The 16497-nt window shown below is 48.9% G+C and overlaps 1 protein-coding gene across 1 annotated transcript in view; it reads left to right on the forward strand.

Annotated features, from left to right (window-relative positions):
* Window positions 1–16497, forward strand: part of LOC107124863 (arf-GAP with Rho-GAP domain, ANK repeat and PH domain-containing protein 3-like) — a gene marked incomplete at both ends in the record, with an annotated part of 57786 nt that overhangs the window by 18081 nt on the left and 23208 nt on the right. Inside the window, 2 exons of the mRNA XM_015428365.1 lie at window positions 4484–4696; window positions 12029–12134. Coding sequence (XP_015283851.1) covers window positions 4484–4696; window positions 12029–12134 — 319 coding nt within the window. The remainder of the gene's footprint in view (window positions 1–4483; window positions 4697–12028; window positions 12135–16497) is intronic.

Raw genomic sequence — 16497 nt, forward strand, 5'->3', positions numbered from 1 at the left:
GTTCCCTTGTAATGATGGCTGCCAGTTGGCAACCCTATGGCAGAGAAGGTGGGCTTCCGGCCACTCTCTGCTCCATCACTTGGAAGACAGCCTGCATGCACCCAGAGTAGTCCTGGTAGGACTCTAGTGTAAGCACCAGTAATGAGCAGCCACTGAGTCTGGAGAGCCCCTGTAGGGAGAAACGCATAAAGAGAGGGCCCCTGGCAAACATTCCTGTGGCGCATCAGTCGGCTACAAAGCAGGTCATGAGCAATGCTCTCTCTAAACTGTGGAGTCTTGTGAGCAAAAATTCTACTCTGTGAGCTACTGGCATTAAAGTTGTGAGTGAGTGATTTGGCTACGGCATAAATTAGTTTGCTCTGGAGCCATCCTTCCTGAGCTAAGAGAAAAAGGTGTGAGCCAGAGGCTAAAAAAATGTGAGCTAGCTCACACTAACTCAGCTTAGAGGGAACACTGCTCATGAATACCACTTGGGTGGGTGTCCTTCCTCAATCCCACTCTTGAAGCAGAGCCGGTCAGCTGGCAAAGGGACACCCAAAACAAAAGGAGAAGTCACAGGCAAGACAGCAGTAAAGAACCAAAAACGTCACTGAACAGAAAAAACAATAAAAAATTATAAAGAATTGTTAAACGCATATTGTGTCATAGTGATTATTAGAAGCATAGGCAGGGGTCATTTCCTGCGGGAGCACACAGGAGTGGAGCTCCGGCAGTAAGGAGCACAGGGGGCAGGCACATGCAACAAGCCCCGCCCCCTGCTCCCAGCAGCCCTCAGTTGGGCAATGAGGAGCAAGAAGCAGCCATGTAAGTTGCAGAGCCCCCCCCCTCCCCGGCCCACCAGGTACAAGCTCTCCCTCCTCTGTGAGGGTATATCTGCATGCCCCCCCCCCAATAGCTAGCAATCCAAAACAGTCCAGTGGTGCCTGAGCGGTGGGTGTTGCCTTCTGACACACTTCTAGTGATGTCAGGGGGTGTGGCATATGCAAAGAAGTTATGCTAATAAGTTATGCTAATGAGCTCCTGCACCTCTTTTTCTATGAAACAACCCCTGAGCATAGGTATATTAAGGCAAAAAGTCCTCTTAAAGCCATAGAGTCAAAGGAAACAATCCTCTTATAAAACAAAAAATGTCTGTGAAAGTACATATATCCACAGTAAATCTGAAGTATTCCTGTAAGAAGTTCAAGGAAACAGACGGTCCTCTTATTGAAAGGCAGTAAATCATCAGACGGATAGTAACCTGTTTTGAAGTGAGATCTTTCTTAAGTCTAGTTGCCATAATAAAACGTATGAAGGCAGGGACCTTGCTCAGAAAGTCTCCATAATCTCTAAATACTGCAAGGTGACTTCGAAACAGGTTCCTGTCCGTCTGATGATTTATCTGTCTGTTTCCTTGAACTCCTGACGGGAAGACCTCAGATTTACTGTGGATTTATGTACTTTCACAGAAGATTTTACGTCTTTTAAGAGGAGTGTCTCTTTTTGACTCTATGGCTTTAAGAGGACTTTTTGCCTTGATATACCTGTGCTTCTAATAATCACTTTGACACAAGGCTATTTTTGGGCAGGAACGCACAGGAACAGAGTTCCGGCTGGCTCCCAAGTTGGCCACGCCCAGCAGGAAGTCATTAGCATAATAGGCCACACCCAACAGCAGAAACTCATTAGGATTGGCTACAATTAGGGGTGTGTGGCCTAACATGCAAAAAGCCCTGGGTTTTGACAACAAACAAGGTAAAGAGAATAAGAAGCAATAGGTGGGTGTGGCTGGATGACCACACTTCTGGTAACATGGGGGTGTGGCCTAATATGCTAATGAGCTGTGCTGTCGGGGGTGTGGCCTAAAAGGCTTATGAGTTCCTGCTGTTGGGTGTGGCCTATTATGCTGATGAGTTCCTGCTGGGCTTTTTCTACCAAAAGAGCCCTGCTTTGACACAATATTTTGTTATTGTTGTTCAGTCGCACAGTCGAGTCCGACTCTCCGCGCCCCATGGACCAGATCCCGCCAGGCCTTCTGGTCTTCCGCCGCTGTCTGAAGTTGGCTCAATTTCATGTTCGTTGCATCTATGACACTGTCTAACCATCTCATCCTTTGCCGTCCCCGTCTTCTTTGACCTTCAATCTTTCCCAGCATTGGGGTCTTCTTATATGCCTTTAACAATTGCTTATAATTTATTGTTGTTTTTTCTGTTCAGTCACAGTTTTGGTTCTTCATTGCCGGCATAGGCACACATGCACCCAGTGTTCAGCCTGAGCACTTGCAGGGTGGTGCCGGAAGACCTGGCTATAGCCTGATCTCATCAGTTCTCAGTCGTGAAGCACGGTAGGCCCTAGTTTGTACGTGGACAGGAGGCCACCAAGGAAGTCCAGGCAATGGCAGACCACCTCAGTTCACGTCTTGCCTTGAAAATCCCTCAGGATTCCCATAAGCCGGTTGCAACTTGTCGGTGCTTTCTGCCACCAGAAGACCTGCTTGTTTCTCCTGCCATTTGGAGCTCAGGATTAAGTATGGAAAGGGTGGGATTTAAGGACTTCCGGTTTATGGCGGCGCGCTAGCAGACTCACCTCCCAGACCTCCCGGGGGTGAAGCTGCGCTCCAGCCGAAGAAGGGGGTGCGCAGGCTCGCAACCCCCCCCCAGGGGCCCGGCGAAGGGACCCTGTGGCCATGGAACTTATAAGAGGTTGCTTCTTCGAGGGCGGAATGCCTGAGAATTGAGGCGCCTCTTCATTCCGACGGTTCTCCGTGCTGCGAGACCGAAGGGGCTTAGTGACACCGACCGGGACGAGCGCAGGAGATCATGCGGCAGAAACGAAATGAAAGCGAGGTCGAAAGACCGCTTATGAACGTGAGTCAATTTTGTAGCGTTTAAAGAGGAAAAGATAGCTCCCCACCCCACCCCACTGAACGGGGGGGGGGACGAGCGGGGGAGGGACGCCTCCCATGCGCATGAATTTGTGAGCGATTGAGGGGGGGAGCGGAAGAAAACACGAGGAAAACTGCCTAGAAAGGGTGGGATTTAAGAGGCTGAACTAATATGATCCTTTTGCTGGACTTAATGTTTATATTTATTTGTGAACTATTTCACCACCAGCGGTGTTTCCGTGTGCAGGGGAAAAGATGCAAGGAAGCATATCCCCACCACACAGACCTCTCAAAACAGGAAGAAAGGGGTTAAGAGTGGGGAAAGAGGTTGTGGTTAAAAAGGGACAAGACCAACACTCCCTCTAAGCCGTGGAGTCTTGTGAGCAAAAATCCTACTTTGTGAGCTCCTGGCATTAAAGTTGCGAGCAAGCGATTTGGCCGCTGCATAAATTAGTGTGTTCTGGAGCCATCCTTCCTGAGCGAAGACAAAAACATGTGATCTGAAGGCTAAAAAACTGTGAGCTGGCTCACACGAACTCAGCTTAGAGGGAACACTGGACAAGACAGACTCTCCTTGCCGGTCCTCCACTCAAGATGGCCACCTTGGCAGTTTGATTCTCGGGTTCCTGCTGGCGTACCTAGCATGTGTTTGTGCATTTCTCTCTCCTCCTTCCCTGTCTGGGAGAAAGATGCGATAAAAAATGTGTTCTGTTTATCTGAGGTGTGATAGTCATAAAGACTCTTGCTGCTGTTACGACGATACGTTTGATGATTGTCCCCAAGCAAAAGTTCAATAGCCTTTTCTTAATGCAAAGCGTGGAAAGGTGAGGGAGGTGTCAGTGAATCTGATTATGTTTAATTGTGCTCTAAGGGGATGTGGAGACATTGATTTCATTATGCCTTCTGAGGCCTTTGAATGGTGGTGGCAGAAAGGGCCGTCGAGCCACAGCCGACTTACAAGCAGGGGTGGTTTTCCATTGCCTGCCTCTGGGTAGCGACCTCAGACTTCCTTGGCGGTCTCCCATCTGCTTAGCTGCTGAGAGCTGACGAAATTGGGCCATCCAGGTCAGGGCTTTGGATGGTAAAAAGGTAAAGGTTCCTCCTTGCTCGAAAGCCAGTCGAATCCGACTCTAGGGTTGCGGTGCTCATCTCTGTTTCAAAGCCGAAGAGCCAGCGCTGTCCGAAGACGTTCCCGTGGTCATGTGGCCGGCGTGACTAGACGCCAAGGTGCACGGGACGCTGTTCCCTTCCCACCGAAGGGGTACCTATTTATCTACTTGCAATGTCTTGCTTTCGAACTGCTAGGTTGGCAGGAGCTGGAACTAGAGACGGGAGCTCACTCCGTCATGCGGCGCACTCGGGTCTCGAACTGCTGAACTACCGACCTTCCACAGCCTGCAGTTCAGCGTCTTAACCACTTGAGCCACTGCAGCTCCTCCTTGGATGGTACAGGCTGTAAATTAAAACCAAAGCTGTAATATTTTTTCTTGGGCAATTCATTGTTGGATGTAGCCATCTCGTTTGCCTTTTGTGCATGCACACACTTATACACAAACACACACACACACACACCATTTCCCAACTGGAGTCTCTCTGTCCCTCCCCCTGCTCTTCCATTAGGGTTACGACATGAAGGAATTTATCGGAAGAATGGAGCCAAATCCCGCATCAAGGCGCTGATGGAGGAGTTCCGACGGGACGCCCGAAATGTCAAGCTGCGCATCAGTGACAATTTCATTGAGGATGTTACAGATGTGCTGAAGAGGTTCTTTCGGGAGCTGGAGGATCCCGTGTTCACCACGTACCTGCACCCCCAGTGGAAAGAAGCTGCAGGTATCCATCTTCTCCTTCTACTACTGCAGCCAGCTAATGGGTCTCTCTCCATACCGCAGATCCAAAGGGTGTTGGACCCGTGAAATGCAAAGGCCCAGGTGGTGGTCTTTAGATGAGCAACTGCAGAAATTGGATCCAAGTTGGTTTGAATCTGAAGATTTGGGGTATATTATGGCGAGATGATACCAGTTACTCTGTTCGCGGGAACCCTGGACAAAGGTAGTTCTCTAAATTGCTTTTGTCCAGAGTGCTTGAAAACAGAGGCCTATTTCCCACAAGCCGCTGCTCCGCCCTCGTGCTTCCCTTTCCCCCGATTACATTAGTCAGTTTCTCACTACTTGCTGCGCGACCGCATTTTGCCCCGCAGCTTCGCCCGATTTTCCCCGCGATCCTCAAAAAACAGGATTGAGGAGACGCGGGGGAAATCGGGCAAAGCCGTGGGGCAAAATGCGGTTGCACAGCAAGTAGTGGAAAACTGACTAATGTAATCGGGGGAAAGGGAAGCACGAGGGCGGAGCAGCGGCTTGTGGGAAATAGGTCAGAATCTGCTAATGGGAGCTGAGCTTGGGAGTGTAGTGGGGGGGTCTTTGCGGGAGAGCAAGAGAGAACCCCAAAGACAAAGGACATTCTTGACAAAGGACATTCAGGCTGAGCAGCGGCACGAAGAAGTTAGAATACCACATTATTCTTCTTGGCTGAGGAATCTGCAGTGTTTCACATAAGCACCCCGTTTTACGTCTTAACTCCTTTAAACAGCTAAACGAGTCGTGAAGGTAGAGAGGCAGCAGGAAAGAGGGGGGCTATCCAGTGTTTTGAAAAGACTGACATATGAATGAATGATTATCTGCCCTCTGGGAAGAAATTGGTGGTGCGCGGAACTCCTGGCTGTCAGGAAGCAGGTTCATTCCTTGGAGGCTAGGGAGAAGCTAAGAAGGACACGTGTGTGGATGAGATCTGCCAGAAGTCCTCCTCCTGTTGTGGAGACTGAGGTTCCAGGCATCAGGCTGAAGGGGAAGGAAATTAGCCCTTAGATGTGACCCCTACCTCGAATGATGAACCAATATCCTCTTGTACCAGTGATACCCCTCTGGGGTTGGGGGAGGTGGGCTTTTGATAGTGGGCTGGGCAGTTCAGTCATTAGGAGTATAGAAAGTGGGGTCCGTGATGGGTGTTTTAACTGCCTGGTGACTTGCCTGCCTGGTGCCAGCATGTGAGCGTCACAAGCTGTCTGTGCTTATAGCTGCTTTGCACATTATACAGAATTATTTAGGACAGTGAAAACCAAGGCCAATTGTGCAGCAATGGCGAAAAACACAAACTCCACACTTAAATGGAACTGAAAATAAAACAGCCAATACTGTAGTCAGTGTTCCCTCTAAGCTGTGTTAGTGTGAGCTAGCTCACAGTTTTTTAGCCTCCGGCTCACACCTTTTTGTCTTAGCTGAGGCAGGATGGCCCCAGAACAAACTAATGTATGCAGCAGCCAAATCGCTCGCTTACAACTTTAATGCCAGTAGCTCACAGAGTAGAATTTTTGCTCACAAGACTCCACAGTTTAGAGAGAGCATTGCTCATGACCTGCTTTGTAGCCAGAGTAATGTATGCAGTAGCCAAATCGCTCGCTTACAACTTTAATGCCAGTAGCTCACAAAGTAGAATTTTTGCTCACGAGACTCCACAGTTTAGAGAGAGCATTGACTATAATGCCCCTGTCTGGATCTACGGTGCGCTTTGTTTGGAATACCATGTGAAGTTCTGCTCATCGTATCTCAAAAAGGACATGGCAGAGCTGGGAAGAGTACAGAGGAGGGCAAGCAAGATGATTACGGGGTTGGAGCACCTTCCCTATGAAGAAAGGCTGAAGAGTCCGGGACTTCTCGGTTTAGAAAAGAGATGACTAAGGCGGGGACATGATAGAGGTTTATAAAAGTACGTGTGGGGTAGAGAGGGTGGGCAGAGGCTGCGGTCCCAGACAGTGCTCCCTCTAAGCTGTGGAGTCTTGTGAGCACAAATTCTACTTTGTGAGCTACTGGCATTAAAGTTGTGAGCCAGGGATTTGGCTACTGCATAAATTATTTATTTATTTATTTATCACATTTATATCCCGCCCTCCCCAATGGGCTCAGGGCAGCTAACACGGGGAAGGTAATTAACCATGCCATAGTAAAAACATATAATACATAGTAAGCTTAAGACATATAATACATAATAAAACATCCGACACTTAAACACAACGGTGCTCAATCAATACTAATGTCATGAGTCCAAGATGCAATCCACACAGTTCCAGGTGATACTTCCCATGATGTTTGTGCCCAAATTAGATTGCTTCGGAGCCCTCCTTCCTGAGCTGAGACAGAAATGTGTGAGCCGGAGGCTAAAAAAACAGTGAGCTAGCTCACACTAACTCAGCTTAGAGGGAACACTGGTCACAGACACTAAATAATCCACTTTCCGTGCATTTGTATCTTACTGTGTGAACTGGAAAAATCCAGTTGGAAAGTGCACTGAAAGTGGGTTTATTTAGTGTGTGTGACCACAGCCAGAGAGAACTTTTTGTCCCCCTCCCAAAATACTAGAAGTTGGGTGCATCAAATGAAGTTGATGGGAATAGATGCAGGCTGGACACAAGGAAATGCTTCCTTACTCGACGAGCAGTGTTCCCTCTAAGCTGAGTTATTGTGAGCTAGCTCACAGTTTTTTAGCCTCCAGCTCACAGATTTTTGTCTTAGCTCAGGAAGGAGGGCTCCAGAGCAAACTCATGTATGCAGCAGCCAAATCGCTCTCTCACAACTTTAGTGCCAGTAGCTCACAAAGTAGAATTTTTGCTCACAAGACTCCACAGCTTAGAGGGAGCATTGTCGACGAGTGATTAAAATGTGGAAGTTGCTCCCAGTGAATGTAGTGATAGCCATGAGAATGGATGACTTTAAGAGGGAGGTTAGACAGTTTCATGGAGGACAGGTCCATTAGCAACTACTAGCCATAGTGAATAAAGAGAACCTCTATATTCAGAGACAGTAAACCTCTGAACGTTAGGAGGCAACATCTGAGGAAGGTTTTGGTCTCTGTGCCCTCTTTGTTAATCCTCCAGGGCAGCTTGTTGGTCAATGTATGAAGCAGGATGCTGAACTAGATGGACCCTCATTGGTCTGATTTAGCAGGTTTTTCTTATGTTGATTTTATAGCTTCAGCATACTACATCTGAAGAAACCAAGACTGTGCTAGTTCCTTTTGCATGGGGGCTCCACAGAGTTAAGCTGCTTTTGATCTGGGAGACCAAGATTGCGAATAATCAATACATGCTTAGTTGAATTCAAATTATGAATTCGAAAGAGAGCATGAATGTTATTTGGTTTTGTACATTGTGCATATATATTCACTCGATGGATTCCATTGCTTACCTCCATTGCTTCCTTGTTCCCATTAGCAAAATCAGTTAAATGGGATTATTATGGATCCAGTCCATGGAGTATCTTTAAGTTGAAGATCAGGCACCGATTTAAGGGCTTGAAGCAACAGTGGAAAGATATCAGCAGGTTCACCCTTGGGTCAGTTTCCTGACCTTGCAAAAGTTTACTTTTTACTTACTGACCTTTTTTTTTTAAGTTTTAAAAAGGAGAACACACGGCTGAGATAAATTCATTGGGCGCCTCTTCCTGTGACCTTGCCAAAGGAGAGGAGGCTGTGTCACGTGGCTCTGCTGCCAGTCTGTGCGATTTTCAAGTCTTCTTTGGTGAAAATGCTCCATTCCATAGCAGATATGGACTTCTGGCCCACTTGTTCTCGCTCTTCATCTGAGAGGGGGCTTTTTTATCCCTGCATTGAAGACTAGGGAAGACGTAGGGTTGCCAGATCCAGGCTGGGAAACTCCTGGAGATTTGGGGATGGAGCCTGGGGAGGACGGGGACCTCAGTGGGGTACAAGGCCACAGAGCCCACCCTCCAAAGCATCCCTTTTCTCCAGGGGAACTGATCTCTGGAGTCTGGAGATGAGCTGCAATTCCAGGGGATCCCCAGGTCTCACCTGGAGGCTGGCATCCCTACGAAGAGTCTTGCCTCCCAGGATACTCACTGGCTCACGACCAAATGAGATTTCTTCACTTGCTGCTTCCTTCAGTTTCCAGTAGATGGTGCTAGCAGATCTTCAGCTGCCGTTATAGTTACACGAAACAATTATCTCGGAGAGCTTTGCTAAATGTATAGTCTCTTATTATTAATTTAGGATTCCACCATTTAAAGCCACTAGACATGGACTTTATGCTCTGTGGGATTTTTTTATTTTTACGGCAATATGGATTGTTTTGTTTGGAAAACACCAAATAAAATATGCCCCCCCCAAAAAACCCTACACCGGAGATATCCAGGGGTGAACTTGGCCAGAAGGCACTGGAAACCGGTTTCAGCAAGCTGGGGGAAGATGTTGTTCCCCCCCCCCCCGGACAAAAGGGTCTGTTGAGACCTGAGTTCCATAACAGAGGAATTCGACCATAAACAGCAGAGTTTTGATTCCTAATGAACAGCCTTTAACAGAAAGGGAAGCTTCCAGTGTATTATTGATCAGATGTTTCTGTACTGGAATTAGGGTTGCCAGATCCAAGTTGGAAAATAGCTGGAGATTTTTGGGGTAGAGCATGAGAAGGGCGGGGCTTGGGGGGGGGAGGGACTTCAGAGTCCGTCTTCCAAAGTGGCCACTTTCTCCAGGTGAAGTGATACCTGTCACCTGGAGATTAGTTGTTAGCAGTGTTCCCTCTAAGCTGAGTTAGTGTGAGCTAAAGGTAAAGGTTCCCTTGCTCGAAAGCCAGTCGAATCCGACTCTAGGGTTGCGGTGCTCATCTCCGTTTCAAAGCCGAAGAGCCAGCGCTGTCTGAAGACGTTTCCATGGTCATGTGGCCGGCATGACTAAACACCAAGGCGCACGGAACGCTGTTACCTTCCCACTGAAGTGGTACCTAATTATCTACTTGCAATTTCTTGCTTTCGAACGGCTAGGTTGGCAGGAGCTGGAACTAGAGATGGGAGCTCACTCCATCATGCGGCACCCAGGTTTCGAACTGCTGAACTACTGACCTTTCACAGCCTGCAGTTCAGCGTCTTAACCACTTGAGCCACTGCAGCTAGCGCAGTTTTTTAGCCTCCAGCTCACACATTTTTGTCTTAGCTCAGGAAGGGATGGCTCCAGAGCAAACTAATTTATGCAATAGCCAAATGGCTGTCTCACAACTTTAATGCCAGTAGCTCACAAAGTAGAATTTTTGCTCACAGGACTCCACAGCTTAGAGGGAGCACTGGTTGTTATCCCAGGAGAACTCTAGCTACAACCTGGAGGTTGGAACCCCTAACTGGAGTGAAGGTGAGGTTTACAGCAGGAACTTCCCGTGGCTAAGCAAATTCTCAGTGGAAAGTGTAGCGTTGTAAAAAAGGGAAAACATACCACATTCTTTTAAGTCTCTTATCTGATTTCCAACAGCAGAAACGTGTTGTTCTGTGGCTCCTTCTTACTGACTTTTTTGACATTGTTATCATTTCATTCACTGCAGCCACTGGAGGTACAATTTGAAAGAACGGCACAGGGGTAGGCAACCATGTTTTAAAAGATCATACCTCTTCTCTTTAAAATTTAAAAAAAACAACCCAAATTACCAGTCTTTCTGGCTGCACAGATGAACTTGGGAAGAGGCCGTCGCTCCCTGAGCTTTGTATATAGAAGGTCCTGGAAGTATTTCCAGCTAACAAGATATTCAGCAGCAGGACTAGGAAAGTCTTCACCAGATGTCTTGGAAGAAGCCAGGCAGATGAACCTTTTCCACAGGCTTTCTTCTAGTCTATGACCTCAGTAGCTCAGGAGACCCATTGTCACCCAGAATGCCCTGCTTTGCCATAGGGCACAAAGAGTGTAACTTGGCACTGGCAACACCCTCTCAATAACACTGCTACGATAACACTGCCAAATGGAGTTAGAATCATAGAATCACGGAGTTGGGAGGATCCCATAGAGGTCATCTAGTCCAACCCCCTGCCCAATGCAGGATCAGCCTAAAGCAGCCCTGACAAGTGTTTGTCCAGCTGCTGCTTGAAGACTGTCTGTGAGGGGGAGCTCACCACCCCTCCAGGCAGCCAATTCCACCGCTGAACTACTCTGACTGTAAAAAAAATGTTCCTAATATGCAACCGGTGCCTTTCTACCTGTAATTTAAACTCATTATTTTGAGTTCTATCCTCTGCTGTCAACAGGAACAGGTCATGGACAAGAAACCACAGTGATTGATTAGATCAAATAATATGGCCCCGGGCACACGGGCCGGATATTGCGGGGGGGCGTGGCTATTTGCTCCAGCGCAGTTTGATCCGCGATTACGCGATCAGACACGCCGGCAGCACAGCACGGGTCCTTCCCTCGGCGCCAGCGGGTAAACGAGGAGCCGGAGGGGAATGCCGCGCGCCAGCGCGATCACACCACAGGCGTCTGGAGGCAGCCCGTGGCAAACGTTTACTAGTACCTTGGAGGCAGGGCTATTTTGGGGCAGGAACGCACAGGAACGGAGTTCCGGCTGGCTCCTGAGTTGGCCACGCCCAGCAGGAACTCATTAGCATAATAGGCCACACCCAACAGCAGAAACTCATCAGGATTGGCTACATTAGGGGTGTGTGGCTTAACATGCAAAGGAGTTCCTGCTACAAAAAGGCCCTGGGTTTTGACAACAAACAAGGTAAACAGAATAAGAAGGGAAAGGTGGGTGTGGCTGGATGACCACACTTTTGGTAACATGGGGGTGCGGCCTAATGGGCTAATGAGCTGTGCTGTCAGGGGTGTGGTCTAATATGCTAATGAGTTTCTGCTGTTGGGTGTTGCCTAATATGCTAATGAGTTCCTGCTGGGATTTTTCTACAAAAAGAGCCCTGCTTGGAGGTACTAGTTTTTAAATGCGCATTGTCGGCGGTAAGCCACGGGTGCACTCCACTTCCCAGATGTTGGGGTGTGATCGCGCCTGGATCGCGCCCACCTTCCGTACCTCTCCTGCGGCAACTTTGCCGTGTGACCGGGGCCTAACTTCATCATAAATTGTGTAGTCTGCATCATTTACTCTACTTGTATTAAAGCTCGCAGAGTTCACTCCTCCTGAGTTTTAGTCCCCCTGTGTTGCATGGCACCTATTTGGGTACCATAGTGCAGGGCACACAAGCCATTCTTCTTTCCCAAATGTCTCACCCTTTGAAACAGTCTATTATGCTTCTTGGGCACAGCCCCAAGGCACAGCTTTCTGATAGCAGGCAACACAATAACTTTGGTGGCATTACCCAGTTTATAATGCTGTGCTCTTTTCCCTTCCAGAAATTACTGAGAAGCCCCTGCGGTTGGAGCAATACAAGAAGCTGATAAGCCTCTTGCCTCATGTCAATCACAGGACTCTGGCTGCTCTGATTGGCCACCTGTACCGGTTAGTCAGTCCTCTTCCTGGACAGTTGTTGCAGAAATGTCACCTCTTGCATTTTAGGACTCTAACTTAACCCCATCACCACCACCACCGCCTTTCAGGCATTTGTGTAGCTTTGAACAAACCATGGCTGAGATGACTCAGGGGAATAAAATTGTAAACAGACATCGCCCCCCCCCGGTCAAATCACGGCTGACTTATGGTGACCCCGTGGGGTTTTAAAGCGGGGGATGTTAGGAGGTGGTTTGCTATTGCCTGGGTCCACATCACAACTCTGGTATTCCTTGGTGGGCTCCATTCCAAATACTGACCAGGGCCCACCCTGCTTAGCTTCCAAGAACCAACAAGCTTGGGGTAGCCGGGGCTATCTAGGTCAAGACGAACAGACATATTGGTCCATGTAAAATCCAAAAAACAAGCACAAAGTCTCTGTAGCACCTTTTTATTAGGGCAAAAGCCAAATCGACAGAAAACATTGCACAAACTTTTAACCCCACCAGAACTTCATTAGGCTGGATATTACAAAACTTTAAAAGTAGGAGGCAGGGGAGCAGATTTTCCAGACCATGGCCCTGTTCATACGAGCCATTTTGGGCCGGGAGTGGGCCGGATTGGAAGCGCGGCAAACGGGAGCGATCCGACGCCAACATCTGCCTGGCGTTGCGCTCCCGTCTCCGATCCGGCCCTTCCCCCGATGATGCACGGCAAAAATGAACCACCTACCTTCGGTGGTTCATCCGTTTGGACTGCATCATCCTGGGTGTGGGATCGGCGGCGCGTCTTTTCGCCACCGCATCCCCGGCCCCCTGCCGTACTGCGCATGCTCGAGCATGCGCAGTTCGGCAGCCTCCCCCTCCCACTTGTATCTTCCTCCCCGGCATCTGATCGTGCTGGGGAGCAACGACGCGTGGCTAACGGGATCCATGGGATCCCGCTGCGGCGTTTCCTTTTTTGGTGCGGCTTTTAAAAGCCGCGCTTTGCCCCGTTTTTTCCCTGCCGTGTGGCAGGGGCCCATGATGTTCAGGGCGGAACTTGCTGTCCTTCTTTGCAGAACACAGGCAGGTGCATAGCTTAATTTCAGTGCTGTTTTTAGGTTAAAGCACATCTTCTGGGAAGAAGCTAGTGATGGAATCTACTCTTCGTGGACTCATTGAACATCCCTAGGCCAGTAAAAATTTGCCTTTAATTGACTCTATACCTGGGGCATCCCATTCTATTTATCTGTTCTTTTAAATATGAAGACTACCAGGTACTTGGTCTTTCTTTTGCTCTCAGACTGCAAGGGGACAGTGTGGGTTTGTCCTCATTTTCATTTCCCTCACTCGTGTGTTCCTGTTTCTTGGGGAGGGGGGTTTCCTGTTTCACATGTGTTTTGCTCCCTCTAGTGAATACCAGAATTTTATTGCGTATATAGCTAAAGGCCGTCACAATACAGAATTAGAATAATAAAAAGAAAATAATTCTAATCATACATAGGTAAAACAGCGCTTAGAAAGCATTTTCGCACCAGTAAATACGGACCAGTCATAAACAGTAAAATTGTAAAATAATAACCCAGTTAGTCATAAAAAGGTTAATTTTCTGAAGCTGCAGTCTTAGGCCTGGTTTTTTTGGCGGCCAAGGCAAAAAGAGACACTTTATAACTGACGAGCGGATCAGTGTCAGATAACAGAAAGACCAGCTTGTCAAAGTCAGAGGGGAAATTTTGTCCTGTTAGCGGATCATCAAGAAATTTAGATCTAACTGCTGTATACCTAGGACAAAATAGTATATAGAGAAGAATGTCCCGTGGGACTGAGGCACCACATATACAAGAGCGTAAGCTGCGGTGGCTCAAGTGGTAAAGACCCTGAACTGCAGGCTGTGGAAGGTCAGTAGTTCAGCCGTTCAAGACCCAAGTGTGCCGCATGACGGAGTGAGCTCCCATCTCTAGTTCCAGCTCCTGCCAACCTAGCAGTTCGAAAGCAAGAAATTGCAAGTAGATAAATAGGGACCGCTTCGGTGGGAAGGTAACAGCGTTCCGTGCAACTTGGTGTTTAGTCATGCCGGCCACATGACCACGGAAACGTCTTCGGACAGCGCTGGCTCTTCGGCTTTGAAAGGGAGATGAGCACCGCAACCCTAGAGTCGGATTCGACTGGATTTCGAGCAAGGGAACCTTTACCTTTAAGGCCAGTGGTATTTGAGTGGCTGATTCAATATCACACAGGTTTACATGTGGCACATTTCTCTGAAGATTTAAACTGCGGGTTTTTATGCTGGACAGTAATTAGTATAATATCAAATCGGCTGCTAGAGGGAGCTAAACATGTGCAGAACAGGGGTGGAAACCCAAAGAAACAGGAACTTTCCAGCCAGGAAAATGAGAATCCAGAAAAGTGTGTCTCAGTTAGAAGCTGAGAGGATTCTGGATGGATTTCAGCTGGTTTTTGTATTTCCAAAAAGTGAGTGAACAAAGAGCACCCATCAAATGAGCTGAACCTTCCCAGAGGATGCTCTGTCACCTGACACCAGAAATAAAGTTAAGCTGTCTTCCTCCACCTGCCTCACTGAGGAGGTCTGCAAGGTCGGTTCTTAACATCATGGCCTGAAATATCTAGTTCCCACCTCTCTGGGCAGGGGTCATTTCCTGCGGGAGCGCGCAGGAGCGGAGCTCCGGCAGTAAAGAGCCCAGGGGGGCGGGCACATGCAACAAGCCCCGCCCCCTGCTCCCAGCAGCCCTCAGTTGGGCCATGAGGAGCAAGAAGCAGCCAGGTAAGTTGCAGAGCCGCCCCACACCGCCTTCAGGTACAAGCTCTCCCTCCTCTGTGAGGACAGATCTGCTTGTTCCCCCCCCCCCATAGCTAGCAATCCAAAACAGTCCAGTGGAGCCTGAGTGGTGGGTGTTGCCTTCTGACCAGAGGTCATTTCGGGTGGATCGCAGGGGATCGCAGTTCCACCGAGTGAGGTACGGGGGGGGGCACATGACGAAGCACCGCCCCCTGCTTCCGGCCGCCCCGCTTCCGGCCCTCATTCAGCCAGGAGGAGGCAGGAGAAGAGGGAGGGTAAGTTGCTTCCTCCCTGCCTCTCCCCACCCCTGCCTGCCTGGGGCCAGGGAGGGCCTTCGCGGGGCTTCCTTGCACTCCTGCCGGCCTTGCAGGTCCACTGTCAGGCCCCTCATGGGGCTCGGCAGTGGAGCTGCAAGGCCGGTGGTGGTGGCTGGGACCGTTGGGGGTGGGGTGTGTGGCCTTATGACACATTTCCGGTGATGTCAGGGGGTGTGGCATATGCTAATGAGTTATGCTAATGAGTTCCCCTAGCTCTTTTTCTACGAAACGACCCCTGCTTCTGACACACTTCCGGTGATGTCGTGGTGTGTGGCATATGCAAATAAGTTATGCGAATGAGTTATGCTAATGAGCTCCTGCACCTCTTTTTCTACAAAATGACCCCTGCCTCTGGGTATTTAAAATTTGATCACATTCAGTCTGATGAAGAGTTCTGGTGAGCCCCAAAGCTTGTGCAATACTTTGTGTCAGTTTGGTTGCATGCTGTTCTTGGTTTTTTGAGGCGCTTCAGCCAGTTCTTCTAATGTGCACATTCCAGAATAGAATGTCACATAAGGAAAGATGGCACAGGAAGACTGATGCACATAAAAGAGTAGTGGGGACCAAAGTTCTAAAATGCACTTCTTTAGTGTTAGGCCGAAAAAACTGCCACTCGGAAGACACTGGCTGGGTTCATTGGCTGCTTTGTGCAGTCCCGCCCAGCGTTCCAAGGTCATTTACATATGGAAGCTGATTGGACTACACTCCATTCCACACCTCAGACTCACCCCCCCCCCACAAGGCAGTTGGAATTTTCAGTTGGGAGAGTAGAATGATGTCAGCTGCTCCCTAGGCAGAGGCTGTGTGTGTGTGTGTGGGGGGGGGTTGTAAAGACAGACAGGCAGATAAACGTTGGCTGATGGTTGCCAACTCCAGGTTCGAACTCCAGGACATAGGGTTGCCAACTCCAGGTTGGAAACTTCCAGGATATTTTAGGGATGAAGCCTGCTGAGGGTGGGATCTGAGGAGGAGGAGGAAGAGGGGGACCTCAGACAGATACAATGCCATGCTGCCCACACTCCAGACAAGCTGTTGCCAGTCTCCAGGTGACAGCTGGAGAGATCTTAAAGCTTTGGTGCTACTTCAAAGTTCCCTAGAAGCCCAAAACAGAGTAGTGTTTTGGAAAATCTTGAGGAATTGTTTGGTGCATTTACGATGGGGCTCCTGGGGAACTATTGTTGCCAATCTTGGCCCAGCAGCCATCAAACCATTCTCTTCAACCCCCTGCTGTGTAGCTGACTTCCCCCTAGGGTTGCCAATCTCCTGGTGGGACCTGGAGA

This window comes from Gekko japonicus, unplaced genomic scaffold, assembly GCF_001447785.1.
Source record: "Gekko japonicus isolate JY-2015 unplaced genomic scaffold, Gekko_japonicus_V1.1 scaffold5174, whole genome shotgun sequence".
Classification (NCBI taxonomy): domain Eukaryota; kingdom Metazoa; phylum Chordata; class Lepidosauria; order Squamata; family Gekkonidae; genus Gekko; species Gekko japonicus.